The 16,784-nt window shown below is 43.9% G+C and overlaps 2 protein-coding genes across 2 annotated transcripts in view; one reads left to right on the forward strand and one right to left on the reverse strand.

The window, feature by feature from the left end:
* The window catches only part of T265_14345 (hypothetical protein), a gene marked incomplete at both ends in the record, with an annotated part of 56,172 nt that overhangs the window by 14,189 nt on the left and 25,199 nt on the right, over positions 1–16,784 (reverse strand). The window contains 6 exons of the mRNA XM_009173248.1: positions 683–1,164; positions 1,528–1,992; positions 6,422–6,695; positions 7,288–7,348; positions 10,249–10,396; positions 11,491–11,846. Of these exons, the coding sequence (XP_009171512.1) occupies positions 683–1,164; positions 1,528–1,992; positions 6,422–6,695; positions 7,288–7,348; positions 10,249–10,396; positions 11,491–11,846 (1,786 nt within the window). The remainder of the gene's footprint in view (positions 1–682; positions 1,165–1,527; positions 1,993–6,421; positions 6,696–7,287; positions 7,349–10,248; positions 10,397–11,490; positions 11,847–16,784) is intronic.
* T265_07646 (hypothetical protein) lies at positions 9,851–16,687 on the forward strand (the record flags this gene model as incomplete). The annotated part of the gene is made up of 2 exons (XM_009173219.1): positions 9,851–9,960; positions 16,576–16,687. 2 exons carry the CDS (start codon positions 9,851–9,853, stop codon positions 16,685–16,687), a joined length of 222 nt encoding a protein of 73 aa, XP_009171483.1.

Genomic DNA, 16,784 nt, shown 5'->3' on the forward strand with positions numbered 1-16,784 from the left:
AGGTTGACGGAAACTCGGGGACTGTGCCCACCTGATGAGCCCCAAGAAGGGCGAAACTGATCGTGGGCTGTCAAAGAGTTTTCGGCAACCTTGTGAATAGTTTCCTTTAAGAAAATATACCGCGATATCTCGAATATCGTGCCACCTGAATCATGAGGCAGCCTGTGTGCAGCACATTCAGTTGTAGAATATCATAAACGAGAGCTTCAATTGAGTCTTCTGTGAAAACTAAATTGATTTGCAAATGAGTGTATTTCTCGAAGTGACTGACCCCTTCAAATCATCTTTCCCGTGAGTTGAACGATTGGTGTTTGGTCAAGTAAACTGTTTGGTCGTCCACGTCGGCTTCTAATCGAGACTGCGAGAACTGAAGTTCCAAAGATCGAGGCAGTCCAAAACCAAAGATACCAAAACGTTTTTGTAAACAGTGTTTATGCACAAAGCAAGTGCCACAGCGTGACTATTTGCTCTGAGTGAAATTTTTTTGCTTGCTTTTTTTTTACTGAATTATTTGGATGATAGGATATCCTTCATTGTTCTGCAGAAGGTCTGATATGTACAAATAGCCCATTAGCGAAACATAAATCGATCTGAAGTTTAGAAAGTATGTTTGATATGTTTAGTAGGCATTTTGACGTGATAAACTAGGAATTTGAACACCAAAATGTAGTACAAAGCAAACCTGATGAGAGAGTTTTGTTTCTTGGAATCGTTCTTGGAATATGCTGGCAAAGCCCCGCAGGTCCCCATTCGATTTAATCGCTCTTCGTCTGGCTCTGGCGTGCTGGCAGTGGGTGCAGACGGTTCGTTTACATTCAAAGATGAATTGGCGTCTGGTTTTGACTGGATCGGCTCGTTATAAATCGGTGCAGTATGCACGAGTCCGTCATACATTACAGAGTTGGTTGGAGCAGGCAACAAAACGTGTTTGACGGCGCCATTCTCGGTGCTTGAACTGCTTAACTTAGACTGACCGGAAGCTTTTCCATTCAGTGAGTCTGAGGGTGCTGATATTCGCACTTCGCTGGCAGACCGAGCGTTTCCGGACTTCCGCGTGATGCCTCCACGTGATTTGCCGCCTTTATGTCTGGTAAGGGGTGTTGTCTCCTTGCCACCACTTGGAAGACCCAACAAGATCCGTCGTTGTTCTTCCAGTTGATTAATCTGTAACGGAATAATAAAAATAATTTTTCGGTTGACGGAGCATGAGGCAAGCTTAATGAAATGATACTGATTTGCTCACTATGAATATAAATCAAAGTGGTCAAATTCAGACCAAATCAATTTCACCTGGTATTTATCTACTGTTCTAGAACATCTGTGGGTCGTCCTTACGGTAAAACACTGCAGAAGCCGGTGTTTTGCTGAAGGCAGTCAACAGTAACATATCGGTTAGATGTATCACTGCCTAGATGGTTGTAAATGACTAACCCTCTGCTATAGGCGATCAAAAAGGCCTTTCATCTATTTAGGCATACAATCGAATTCCTACGACACCAAACACCGGTATTATCACTAGTAACTTACTGCCTGCTCGTTTTGTCTGGCTGCAAGTCGATATGCCTTCCTGGATGCTTCTTTTCGCTTTGAGTCAGCTGCCAGGCGAAGATTCACCTCCATGATGTTACGCAGGGCCTCTAATTCAACATTTATCCATGTCAACTCTGACTCCCGACCTTCTCCATTCTCCGCTTCTCCCTTGCCTGCCACTGCTTCTTGAAGAGAGGATTCTCTATCGGTCGAGCTCACCGCATCACGCTCCATGGTGACAACTGAGTTCGAACTTTCTTCTAGTTCGCTCGCATCCATCCATGATTCCCGCACTCCGGAATAGATGTCACTCATACTGGTGGACTTTATATGAGACCCTCTACCAACCGGCGCCTTCCTGCTCATGCCATTCTGTTCACTACATTTTGAATCTCGCAGGTCTCGGCTATCTAGCATCCCACCTTGTTTATAAAAACTTTGTGAGCGTTCCGCATTAAAGGCCTGAAAACAGACAGAGTGAGAAAACGGTTGAAACGTTCAGTTTCGATTAAAAATCAATCATCCACTTCTGTGAAGCAAACTTTATCTCCATTAGAGTTTGAGGATGTACGATATCAAGAATGACTTAGTGCAAAAAAGACAAGTTCTGGACACCAACACTAAGGAAATGGATATGTTTATTCACAAGACAAGTTTTACCATACACTTAGAACTGCAGCAAAAGAGAGCGTTTGTCTGCTACTTTGATCTCTTTCATACGCACACACTCACTATCAGCTCTTGATCGTACACTACATCAAACCCGTCTAGTACTTATCTCGTGCTTGACTGGTATTGGAACTTTCGCAGTCCAAGGTCGGTGAACAGACCACCGACCAAGTAACCTTATCTTTTGCGTATCTTTTACGAAGTTACAGGAGAGAAGGTGAGAATTCTATGAAAATCTGGCTTTAAAAAGTTCGACAGACTGTCACATTTGTACACTAAAGTAAGCAGTCAAGCAAGCAAGGCAGTCACTTCTGTGCTTGGGTTGTATTGGCGACACTGCTGTTTCACCCTCTAGATAAGTCTGCGATATTTTTACAGTTTTGTACACTTAGTCTCAGCATTTCAGTATGTTCTTTAGTAATGAGTGAACTCAACATTAGTTTGAAGATCCCAAGCTGAAAGTGGAAGGTCACAGGTGAAAGTACTGGATGGTACAAAAGCGCTACGCATTCACTATCATGATCACGTGCACTGATTGCCATTAATCAGTTTTCGTCGGCTGATTGTCCATGAATGGCCATGCGCAAGTGCATACACGAACCCAGTTTGCTGTGATTCAAAAGACAGTCTACTGGAAGTGTGTCAAGCCAGAATGAAATGGAAAATGTGCCGATTCGTAGCCTTTGCGATGAATGCCAGAAAAACAAAGAACTCGAAAACTTGTCACCGGCCGGAACTTTTCGTTGGATTCCCGGCATTCCGTGCTGGCATTTTTATCGTTTAACACTAAGCGACCGTGATAACGGTCATCCGAGGTTATTTTATAACCAGAAGAAGGTGGGCATATAGCGGTCCCCAACACAACGCATCGGTCAGGAGAATGCGGGGGTAAAGCTAGCAACGTACGCGAAATGTGCCTTAAGGTACTAGCATCTCCCATATATTTTGCAACAGAACGATTAGTAGAAGTCAACAATTAGCAATTTAGGCTCACTTTGCTATTCATTACCAAATATTACAGCATAAGATCTGCCTTGTATTCAGTGAGAAGTAAGGCTTTGTCTAACCATATTTGCAGTGTTCAGAAGAAGAGGTAACCATTGGTCGGCTAGGAGGGCTTGATATGAACGGCATGAAAATTGGTCACGACCAGCTATGCAACTCTCAGCTATCGCCTTTTCCTTCAATCTAGGTTTAACTGATAAAATGGACGCGGGTTTCTGAATGCACACTGGGACGAACAGTCATGTTGGTGAACCAGTTGGTACAGAATCACATTTAGTTGAAGCGAAATCTATACAATTCGTAGGACCTGCTGGTGTGAGCTCATCTACTGAAACTGGTGAATTCAAGCATGGCAAACTGGAAGAGCCCGCGGGACCTCTTGACGAATTACTCCCAAGCCCCAAGCCAACCATTCCTTTCGCTGATGAGATGTTTTGGCCAATACTAGAGAAGGAAATCAGTGGAGAAGAAACAGACACGGTTACTCCTTTGTCTGCCCGAGGCGGAATAAACTCATGCAACCAGTGGTTTTATTTGGGGGAAAACTTGCGCACCCTCATTAGCAAACTGCAGACCACCTTTTGTCTAGAACAGTTTTCAGTGTGGACACCACACGCAGCTCGATCGCTTATCACCTTTGAGAATAATGCTAAATTGGGTTATACCACAAAACCACGTACTTTCATGTCTGACACGCCAGAAACAACACTTGAACCTAATGTCTCTTTGGGTACACTAAAGCCACCCCAGTTCCGCGTGATAGAGATGTTATCGGATCCTGTGGACAGACAGGTCCCTACCACGTTCTTGACACGATCGCCGAAATTGTGAGCATCAGCGTTGAAACTAAGCAGAACACCAACCAACCGCACTCGTTTAGCTCCGGCAACCGAAACAACCTATCTGGCAACCGACTCGCGACCAAGATCAACGTAGTCTAACTTAAGCTCGCCGTCTTGCAAAAGAAGTAGCACATTCATGCGAGCCGACGAAAATCACGAGCGCATGCTCGAGATTCGTATCCTCGGTCCATCAGATACTTCGTACGAAGAAAGCTGTTTTGTATTCGATATTCGGATTCCTGCTCAATATCCTTTTTGTTAACTTAGTTTTGATATACGGCTGTGACAGCAAGGCTCCTAGTTGGTGAGCAAAACCAAAGCCTCCGAAAAGGAGGCTCGTTGATCCATTCTGAGGATGTGAGCCGACACGGTCTCCAAAACGCAGTGATAAGAGTAGATGTCGTGTAATCAGAACGTACTTTCCTTTCTTCATGATCTGGTTGGCGTTGCTGACAAAGTGGATGGGTGAAACCTGATCTAGTACAGTGAAAGCTGATTTCATCTCGTCCTGAGTGAGTATCGACTCCTGTCCACATGGCTAGGCAGACAGTAATGATAAAATTATCTACGTAACGCATCATAAACTGTTTTTCAAACTAAACCCTGTAGGGGCCGGTCCACTATTGACAACGCAGATTTACAACGCAGATCATCACTGTCCAATGACAGCTGATGAATTGAAACATTAACATCGATATGGCTGACCAAACGGTAGATTCCTTCTCCCAGTAGGACAAAACAAACAAGAATCACTTCTAGGCTTTCACTTCCCTCTCAAAGTTTCTGTTTTAGTCTTTTTCGATTTCAGTGACATAACCCTCAAGGCAGTTTACAAAAAACGGATAAGAAGCTAAGGGAGAACGTACCGGTGTATTAGACCATATGATGAAATAAGCGCTTGGAACGAATGTCCATTTTCTTGAAAATGGTGGCTGATGGAATGACAACTAAAAAACGCAGCACTATACTTCATACGTGACATATTCATGGCGAGGGTTCTTTCCGTTAGTTCGTATTTACGAAATGGCTGGATGGTGTGTAAAACTTTGGAAGGCTTCGGCTATTCAGTAAAGAGTTGACAGGTAAGTATAAGGTCGATTCAGGGTCACCGACACTTATTCCCTCTGGACTCCTAACGTCCACGAGTTAGGGCAAATATTGCTTCATAGCCTTCCGGTAAGAGTTCCATCATTAGTGTCTTTTATCTCTTTCGCAGCTGAAAGCACAACCAGAGAGGTGGATTAGGTAGCTCTTTTAAATGGCATCATTAGGGCTGGGTGGTGAGTCTACTTATAGTGTTCCTATCAATACGGGCAATTGGGGCGCTGCAGTCGAAACTGTGGAACCGGATGTATCTCGATGCCATCCAGTTAGCTTGTGTGAAATATTCATTGGAAGGGTCTGAACAGGGTTAGTCCTTCTGGTGGCAAGAAATTCTAGTCGGACATTAAAGGATCTCAGCTGGCGTCTATGAAACCAGATGAAGTTCAGTACATTTTTTTCCATGGATGTATGCAGAAACTTGATGAGGAGTCATCGGGCTTCGTTATCCGCTGTGGAGTTTGCATACTTCTGACTCTACCAAACGAAGTAGCGTGCCGTCAAAGCAACGCGCAGTCTGGGTTCCCTCTACCATGTTCTCCAACCCACAAGATGTGATTTTAGAATGTAATTCCCCAGAGGATAAAATGGGCCTTGGCTTGAAAGCAATCTAGTTGAGTGGCTAGTACTCATCTTTGATAAAAGCTTAAGTGTGGTAAAAGAGACCCCGAGCTTATTGGCAGTGAAGTTGGACATCTAAACTGCTATCACTGGTCTATGCAATTGATTATTTAGTACATCATAGAGTCGGTCGACAAAATTAAGAACAAAAATAGTCAACAGGCATACCCTTGACTCACCAGAGTATCTCAGCATGGCGCATGACCGACCCGCATAATCTTTATTCACACCTGAATATTTCCGAAGTGCACACTAAGTTGCACTCAGTAATTAGTTAATTTTACGCAATTACTGTTCATTTTTGGCCGGTACATAGCCAAATCGCTCGAAAGTCACACGATTCTTCTTTTCTCTGTCAGAGAAAAGACAACCCGGAATACTGACTTTTGGGCTCCCTAGCTCGAGATTATCGATTTACTGAGTCCACAGCTGACTGCCGTGTGACCAGACCTCATTTGTGTTTTGAAATTTAGCGTACAAAGGAAATCTGCTGCACATTTAGCCCAATAAGCCTAGATAATACGGAAGCATCCCTACAGTGAAGGGAGAAAGAGTTGAAGGAAATTCGAGGACAACTTATGCTGGAATCACTCAGAACCAGTCGAGTTAAAAAAAATTAATTAACTTGTATCAACAAACGTCTCTTGTCTTACCGTTGCAACAGGGGGCAACACTCCCTCGCTCCTTCGCTTTTCTTGATCGGACAATGAAAGCAGACTTGACTGTCTCAAACTATGAGACGAAGGTGATACGTGCACACCAAATTTGCGAACGTTCATCGGAGAAATTGGAAACCCAGTTTTTTGCAACCGCTGTCCCAACAGACCAGTACGAAGTCTCTCTAGTCCAGGATCTTCTCGTTGGGAAAGAAATGAAAACAAAAGACGCTGTTTTAACGGGAAACCAAGATTTCCATTATCTTGCATTCTAAAAATGTCACGTGTTACAATGCTGTTTGCTAGCAGTACTACCGCACAAACAAAAAATGCTGACGCTACTGTGGTGTTCCTGCTGCTAGATGCATCCTACTACGTAAAATATTCTTTAGACGAACGTTCCGACAGGTCTGAACACTCGTAATCCCCCACAGAAAATATTCGAACGTCTTCTCTAAGTAGCTGCCTCGGCCAATAACTTAGTGTAGGTCAGACAGTGGCAGGATAAGCAAACCAATGTCGGATGGATGATACTGGCTCCGAAAATAGGTGAACGCCACGTTCTCCTCCCGTTTGCAACAGAAGATTCCTCCCATCCACAGGAATATATACATTGACCTAGAAAGATGAATTCTCTTTCGGATAGAACAAGCATGAGATATCGGTTCCAAAGTGCTCGCTTTAAAGTTCGAAGGTTCCCAGTGCAGACCAAAACATGTAAAATTCTAGAACCTACTGGTCTTTCCCTCCGAAAATACTACCACCCGGAAGATATCGCTTGAAGTCCGTCCCATAAAGCGCTTTTCCACGCAAGCCACTCCCGGAAGAGACCTTTTTTGCGTTTATTTAGAATCCCCTGTTACCTCTCAACTGTAGCACCTCTTGGGTGCTTAGCTGCCATGTCATCCGAGGGAACCACGAGGGCTGAGGTTCCTCAAACCCAAACAGATACAGTCGAGATGCAAAGCTTGAATTCGAACCACGGGACCACTGACCCATAAGTTTGCGCCTTAACCACTGAGCTATCTCGAGGTGTCCTCTGCATTTCTAAGGGATCAGATTCAGAATGATAGACATATTCATAGTACTTTATTTCTGTAAGCAAACAAGAGGGAAGGCTCCTAATCCCCAAACTTTCAAAGGAGGTCAATGGGGACTAATCTGTCAAACCAAGGACGAATTTGCCGAGGGAAAAAGGAATATAGTGGATTTGCTTGCCTTAAGGTAGAAACTTGCCATAGACTGGTTCGTATTCCCGAAGGTAAGTGCACACACATGAATTCAACTGGAATACCTGCGGTAGTTAAACACTGTCATAGTTTCCGGCGGCAGAAAGAGCTAAGGGCACAATTCAGATAAAGGTATATGATGATCGGAAAGAATGACATTGTTCAGTCGTCTGCCACAAGGCGGAGGATAAACGGGTACTTTCCCAGGGTAGATGGAACCTAGCTCAATTTCAACGATTCCGATTCTCGAGATGATTAAACTTCTACAGGATAAAATATCTTAGGAGGTATGGCTAGGAGCCTATTGCCACAGTAGTTTTTTAGAGATGCATCCACACACTAAACACGTGGTACTTATGAATTTTTTAGGGTTACCGATTTATTTGCACATAGCACTGCATTCTCGTGTACATTTTTCGGTGGACCGTAATCATACCTAAGGTATGAACTAGGCCCATTCTCTTTGTAAAGATACTCTGCGTTTCGGAGGTAACAGGCAGGCATATCAGTTGATCATCACCAAAATTTTAAAGTAAACTTCAAAAAGTTTCCTGTTATTTGCAGAGCTCTTTAAGAAATAGTTTTTAGCCGATTGTTTTCTCTCACATAAGTTTGTAGTGAATGAGGCTCAAAACAGAACAGTAGCTTCCTTTGGCTGCTTTGCCCATCCGTTGCGCAGGAAACTGTAGGTGATCGTTCAGCTGTAACACCCTTCCGTTGTCTAGTTGCCATATCACCCGAAGGAAGCATGAGGGATAGGATACTGCCAGGTTGCCCAAGCCTAAACAGGGGAAGTCGAGAGGCAGAGACCGGGTTCGAACCACGGATGAGGTTTGTAGTGACCCGTCACCAACAGAGCGCGAAGTTACTCATATTAGACTAGCTCAAGAAATCAGTGAGCATCCTCCCGTTTTCACATTCCATAATCTACAAACTACAAATTGAGGTGTAGCAGCCTGCCCCTATAAACATGGCAAGGATTCCATACCGGCGACGCGCATCCCAACTTATCTGTCATGTGTCGTCCGGCTGCGATATTCGTACAACATACCAGCTGGTAAACACCTACAGAGACAGTGAGCTAACGCAAAAGACCCAACCGAACCATAGGGCATATCCTATTGTGTTCACAAGGCGATGGGACAGTTCCTGATCAAAACTACGTCTGAGGGCTTGGATAGTCAAACATAAGAATCACTTTTGTGCTGCGTCGAGAAGCTTCATTGAGCTAAACCAAATGGAACATAACCCACCATTCGCACTCCACGCACCAACCGAATTCCATCGGATCCATCTTTCTTGATTGCAAACCTTACCACAAATCCTGATGTGCATGTATGGTAATGTTGTGTCGGAGCCATAAGCATCCTTATAACTTCCTCGTGTGTCAGTATGTCCGATTGTCTCGAGTCATTGTCCATTTCGTGAGACTTGCCTCGGCACAGAAAGCCGGGTCAGGTTGGCGATCGGGCAATCCTACATCAAGATCTGGAGGCATTACTCGACAGTCACTGAAAACACGCACACTATATGCATACGCAACTCATCCACACAATCTGACTGGTGTCAATCAAAAATTAAGTGGCATCACATTAGCTTGTGTTTTCTCGCTCCGGTGACTGTTTAAGTCCCACCCGGCTGGTCCTTGAAAAAAGGCCACCTTCGGCAGTCGAAACATTTCAGACAAGAAACTCGTGGTGTACCTCCGAGCAGTTCTGCTTTGCAGAGAAAGCGAAGCCAGATGAAAACAAAATACACATGTGTGGACAACTCTATGGACCAGATTGTACACACAACAAAGCTTCTTGGATAACGTTTGGTGTTGTTCGGACAAGAAGAAAGTCTTTAAGGTGCCAAAATGATGAAACAGCTAGAAGCCTTCGGAAAAAGATTGTTGCTCTATTTCACTCCTTCAGCTGTCGCTATCACATATATGATAGAGATGTACGCTGAAAAAAGGGTGAATGGATGGTGATACCATCAGTCGCAGATTGATTTCTGCAACTAGTCGCAACTGAATGGCAGCGATAGAGCTGGAGGGTATTTAAGAACAGCGATCCCTATAACCGCGGATGTTGAAGACTTACTCTCCTGTCCTACTATCCCAGTTCGTCTGCACGACGACGCTTATGACCGTTTGGATGGACGTGCCAACTCCCTTGCAAAATATAAAACTGGCGTATAGTTCAATTGTAAAATGTTTGGGACCGATTGGGATGTCATCGTTTTAGAGGGGTTTGGTAAACAATCGGTGGATTTATTGCTGGACAACGTTTCGCTTTTGACACAAAAGCTTCGTCAGGCCAAGTGAGTAAGTAAGTAGGTTGATTGGGTTTTAAGGCAGTCAAGGAACCAAACCCCTCTGAAACGATGGCGTATAGTTCAGTTTTAAGGCGTCAAGGAACCAAACCCCTCTGAAACGATGGCGTATAGTTCATCCATTCAACAAAGGTGATGCTCCGAGGATCTAAGTGGTTTTTGTTGAGCTTTTGCCCTGAAGTCACACAAATGACCTTTTACTTCAATGGAAATATGTATGAAACCCCATGGATGTTAGGCAATGGATACCGAAATTTGTGAGTCACACTGACCAACCTGCTTGAGAGATAACGTCTGAGGATCTGCTGCCATCCTCTTCTATCTTTGTTGGTTCTGGAGCGCGCAACCGCTTTGCGGCAGCCTGAGCATCATGGCACTCGTGCATGTATTGATTGTAGTTCTCCGGTGGTTGTCCTGTCAGCTCCTGAATAGGAAATTGGAAGTAAAAGTAACCGTGGGATAGGGGAGACACACTTCATTGTTAAAAGAAGGTAAACAAATGGTAGGTATCCGTAAACAAGACGAGTACAGTGATCATATTAGTTCGAACACGGGAACACAAACGGCAATGTGTCAAACGGCTAATCCGTTGGTTATGTTGGTCACATGGTATCGTACCATTCAAATAAGGTCAGCAGGCCTGAAGGTAGTGGAATCATCATTCAGGCGCGAATGGGCTCAAGGATCGCATGTCCGGTCGCATTATGTATTCTGTGAATGTGAGACATGGGGATGTATTATGTAGTTCTGAGTGAAAACAGACGGTAAATTCCTCTTTTGTCGCTTGAGTTTGCGGTGCAACGGCCGTTCTCTCGATGGAAGGTTAGCCGTGTTTCTAATGCAAAATAGCACGTATGTTGCCCTACCATTTATGTTCAATCGCGCCGTAATATTCACAGGCATCCAATGATAACAACGTAATCACACAGATCAAAAGGAACTCTGATTGATTCTCCACTCTCTTCATGATGTTTATCGCTTACATGGAGTATGGAATAACATTCAGGGTTATGCATAAATGCAGCTGAGACAACAGCTAACTTATTTCTCGATCGGATTCAGGCAAAAACTTTTTACCGATTCACAAACTTCCGGTTTCGTTGTTCCTCGTTTTTGATTGGTGTCACTGCCTTGAAATTTCGGTTCTGACTGTTTATTTTCACGTTTACATTGGTCGTTTAGGTGGAAAACACGCGCAAACGTGCATTTCCAAGATGATATGAACGAATGCAGTAGTCCTTTTTGAACGAGACTGGACTGTCCGACTGGCCGTAGCAGTATATAATCTAGTAAGTGGGTACTCCCGGCACCAATAAGTTGAGTTTTCCTGTAACCTACTATGAATCGACTTCATACTTGTATGCATTCGGTAACAATCCCCCAAGTTCAATGAACCAACCGGAGCCTTGCCTTCTTCAACTGAACACCTTTGGTGGTGGTATCTTCGCAATAGGTCGGACAAAATTTGAAAGAAAAACGGAGGATAATAAGAAATGCAGTGCAGAGCTTCAGTCTTACCAGCTCTTCATCCAGCAGTCGAATAAGTTCCTCATAACGTTCGGCCAGGCAAATGAGTAAAAATGATCGACGTTTCACAAGGTAATCCACAGCATCCATGGGGATATGACCGAAGGTAACGGAACTTGAGGCGGACTCACTACCATTGCCACCGGGGTTAAGTAACGAATCGGAAATATCGTCCAACGAGGTGCTGTGTGACATCTCGAGTGCCTTCTCAACCGGGGTTTGTAGCCCCGTCATTTTCGGTGCTGGCACGACCAATCGAGGTAGCAGGGGTTTTGGGGTGGTGGGTGTATTGTTTAGACTGTCAAAGTAGTCAGCTAACGTGAAACGCACCGGTGGCTCTGTGGACACTAACATGAACAAAGAGGAGACCAGAAGTGCATCACAATGGCTAGTTGGCGAAAACAAGAACAAGTTTATCTGTGTATGCATCGTAACGGATATTTGTGTGCGCTTGTGCTTCGGAAAAAAATACGCCTCTCGAGCGGAACGCAGTCTCACGGTGGCCCCGAGCACGTCGATCGATTGTCCTTTTATCCAAATGACTCACTCTGACAGACCAATTGTGTGAGGCGCAAGCTAGGTGAGCACTCAACCGAATCTAATTAACTAGTTTGGTAAAATCAAAATGGGGAAGAACTGAGTTTAGGCGGATTGACTTTACAGCCTTCTTTCTCATGTGCTATCAACAGACGATGGTGATCGATAGGCCAATTCCAACATATCGAAAACGAACAACTGAATAAAAATCAGAGAACTTCGGTTGAGTCGGACACATTTGAAAAGTAGATTACTACGCAGCTCAAGATATTTGAGTGTCTTGGATCAGACCAAACACGGCTCGCTGGTAAAAATTAATGAATCGGTATTGTGGATGCTGACCGTGAACTGTGTGAATGGCACATGCGATCCATGCTCCTGGTTTTAAGGTTTCTGTGACACATTAGCAATCGTGTTTGTATGAGTCAAACCATATATTACACTTTCCAGATATATGGTTGTCTCATGGCAGCTACCTAGAGCACAGGAGCTTTTAGGAACAAAACAATGCATTGTTGGAATTCCATCATCAGGCCTTATTTGGCGCAAAACAAAAGTCACGAGAAGATTTCTTAGTCTAGTTAGATTAAGAAATACAGCAGTTGCCGCGAGCAAACCTCATTTCCGGTTGCAAGGTCCAAATGGTTTCGCTTGGTGAGGATTTGTGTCTCTGGGAGTGGGGGAGCCACATCTTATGGCTATACAGGCGAATTAAGTTTCGTATAATTATTTTCAAACTATAATGAAGCACTGAAGGTTGCGAGAAAAATTTTCGCCTCTCCGGTTTGATGCCAAAAAAAGAACTACAGTCTAGTAGTGTGCACAGCAATCATTGTCACACCGAAACATGGGACGATTGCATTTGGGAGGTCACCGATGAGCGGATAATAACGCCAACAGCGCCAGAAACTTGCTTTTGAGTTCAATGTTCCATCGATCCGGATCTAAATTCCTTTCTTTTCAAATTAATCTTCATTATTGAACTCGATGAAATTTGCGTGTATACATCCACCTTAAGGTTGACATTATAATGACAACATTTCCCTAGAACAGCTAATAGCAAACCACACACGCTTCAAGTGCATGATCGCCAACAACAATATACATGCGTCAGTAACTTTCCGGGAACCATCACGACCTGTCTACATGCCAAACAGCGAAGGACGTATGGCCAACACATACGGTTAGCATCATCATAGGACCAAAGAGTACGAGGCTTCTGGGTATGGAAGTGAATTGACAACTGTTGTTTTCAGGTTATACCTAATGATAGCACCTCGAAATAAGGGTAACTGACTGAAAATTCAGCCTTCTCGCAAAGTTCCAGACAGCTTCTCAAGTACACTAAGGCCTTAGTAGCCAGCTTACAGACAATCGGGCGCATAGTTTAGTTTCGGGAAATTATATCTCGGAGACAAATTTCATCACCCTGGGGTAATCCTTTCCAGATGCCGGCCAAAAGTTATATTTCCGGAGATGTGATCTCTTCTGGGAAAGAGGGGGAAAAGTTGAAAAACATCCTAGAAGCTGGTCAAAGGTTAACGCTTACGAATGCTACTACGCCGGAGAGTGTTCTCACTGGAAGAGGATGTATAATGCTTGCAGATTTTTTTTAAAAGCCCGGAGTAATTACTGCGCATCCGCATGTTCACAACCGGTGTCAGATTGTAAACGACGGTATGGATTATTTTGCAGCCTAAGGGTGTCAGGTCCGGTGATACCGCCTTTCAGGATACAGTAAACTTCTTCCGGGAACGGCTTCACAAAGGAGATGAATTTTTAATTAGTCTGTATTAGCGCGTAAGATCCGTTCAGTGGTATTCCCGGGAGAGAACTGCAGAAGCGTCATGTAGGTTAAATCTTGGTTTGAAGGCCCCAACTATTTTGCAACCATAACTGAGGCAAAAGAACGGACGAAATTTGCATTGTTGTCCTTGTTTGTGAAAAATTTACGCCTGGCAGATAAACAGTTTTATGGGTTGAAAGATGTGCTCGAAAATGTTTCAACCCCTTAATTGCCTCTCACGAGGCCGTACCGTGTAAGCCTAGATCGGGGATCTTTCATTGGAATGGAGCTAACTTGAGAGGCCCACCGCAGCTTACTAGTGGTCCCTATTTGAATGTGGAGAACGGTTCCATACTCGTCCAGACCTACTTTTGGAGTGACTTTCTTACGGATATCGACATGCCTCATCAACAAGTACCCGTGTTTTACGTACCCAGCCACTATTTTTTCTCGAATTCACCTCTTAACCTCTTCATTTGAAACGTGCACCCTTGTGACTTTACGTGTGGAATTCCCTAGATTCTAAAAAATCTTGCTCATTCTGAAGACAAGTTTTGTGTGCCCCCTGTACAAACCAGATCCGCTGGGAGCTCAAAGCTTTATCCGTTTAGAGAGGTGGTCGTATTCCACAGGTATGAAAAATAGATGCCTCGAATCATTGTTATCTGTACGGCCACAGAAGAAAATGGGCTGGGGTATGGAGATTCATTTAATAGGGGAACACCCCGTTGACATGCTCGAGGAATGAATATCGAATCAAAAAACCGACTGGTCAACACCCCTCAAAACCGTTTGGCGATAATTTCAGCAAACCATGTGTTGAAACCCTGTTGTCCGACGATTTAGATTCGCATCAATCAGTCTGCCGAGATTTGTACTATTGTACATCACAATATTTGCAGAATGAAACACTGGGCATGATTTGTGGCAGTAATATTCCATTTATTCCATTTATGTCCCTCCCATGTAGTAAAAAACTGCCACCGTTGCACTGTCGGTGAGATAGCAGCATCGCCGCGTATTGTACACTGATGGAGTATATTAGTCCTCATCTCCTACAAGCGAGGATAACCGAGGAAAGGTCTTGCTAATGAGAATCGGGTTTACAGTCAACTTGGAGGTGGGTGAAAGAGGATCCAAGAAGCTCGTGGTGGACAATAATCAGGGTTTGGTGCGTTTGGCTTTGACTAATTCGAGTTAATTAAACTCGGGATCTCTTTGCTTCATTTGATCAAAAAAGTATCGATGGCTCAAAATCTATGCAGAAAACACATACGGATGTTGATTTTCTCAGATTTCGTCCTTCAATTCCGCCTTTTCCGAGCTGCACTCAGCATGATACTTGTTTGTTTTTACCTGAGTGGTTTCAGCGGAAGGTCTTTCAGAGAAGTTCAGAAGCAGATGTGCAGCTCGGTGTCAAAGCGTACAGTCACCAAGTTTGAAACTTATTAGAAAATGCTAACTGACCAGTTAGACTACTGAACCGGGAAGCAAAACTCTCATTTGCATCTTATTTACAAAAACTGAACATCCATCTTCTCCCGAACGCGTCTTCTTGAACTTTACTGAATATCATTGACTCCACTGATTCGTTGCTCAAATCCAAGCAAATGCGACTGCACAACTTCCGCAACAGATCTCCCTTTTTCAGGGGACGCGAAACGAATTTACAAGGCTAAAGCATACTACTCGCATGCCTCCCCATCAGTAGTATCACCGTTACACTTGTGGTAAAAAACCAGGTTGCAGTCTGCTCCCAAATCTTCATTTCTACAGTGAGTTTTGCCAAAGTTATTAATCTAGAGTACCTTTTTTATAAATACTGACTTCAAATCCCTGAATTAAATAAGGATGGGATAGAGAAGTGTGTTGGTAGTGTGAGGACACTTCGGAATTTTAATAGATATTTCGTCTATGTTGTACTGCGTAGACTGCCTTGACTTGCAGGAAGAAATCTTCATTAAAACTATCAAAGTTTGCCCGTTGTGTATGATTACGTCAGGTGAATAGCTGGAGGGCAAATACAACATTTAGAACATAATTTTTGCTACCCAATGTTTCAAACATCACGGGTGGCCGACCACCCGTAAACCACGGATACTAAACAGAACATAGGACATAGGGCGATAGCCTTATTTTGGGATAGGTTGAACCGACCTGTTGTATGATAGGCCTGCTTTTACAATCAGTTCGATGCACTTAAATGCAAATTTCTCGAATAAGGAAGGAAGTTTTTGGCAACGTAAACGTGATACGGGCAACGCAGTAGCCCAACTGACTGGATGTGCCACTAGTCACTGATTGGCTAGGTCTCGCTTCAAAGCGCTTACCAATGCCTGTCACGTGCATTGTTGGAAAACGTCTGTTCTGGCCAACCGGATATATTTAGTAACCTCTGGCGACTAGTGCAAATATGCGTTCTGGCTGTGTCCAAAATCTCTCAAAGTACTCGCTGACTGCACAGATAAGTCAGCGTCATCTCAGAACCGATGAATAGAGGCTGATGTATGCCCAATTTTAAAGCTGTTTTCGTAAAAATCGATCAAAGGTCTATTAGGAACAACCCATAAAAGACTTGTTGTGAGGCTGGAAACCTCACAAACAAGAGGCTTAGCTGCATTCCAGATGAGTCTCTCTAAAAACCAAATCGGTTTGCAAATGAGTGTATTTCGGTAATTTCGTGCAGTTTGGTTTCAAGTAGAACATAAGGTTGACGGAAACCCGGGGACTGCGCCTACCTGATGGGCCCCAAGAAGGGCGAAACCGGTCATGGGCTGTCGAAGAGTTTTCAGCAACCTTATGAGTAGTGCATTACAAATATACATACATCGCGATATCTCGAATATCGTAGCGACTGAAACATGAGGCGGCCAGGTGCTGCACATTCAGTTGCCTGAAAACATCACAAACGAGAGATTCAGCTGGTTTCCAGATGATTCCCTCGAAAAACCAAATTAGTTTG

Source organism: Opisthorchis viverrini, assembly GCF_000715545.1.
Source record: "Opisthorchis viverrini unplaced genomic scaffold opera_v5_189, whole genome shotgun sequence".
NCBI classification, from domain to species: Eukaryota; Metazoa; Platyhelminthes; class Trematoda; order Opisthorchiida; family Opisthorchiidae; genus Opisthorchis; species Opisthorchis viverrini.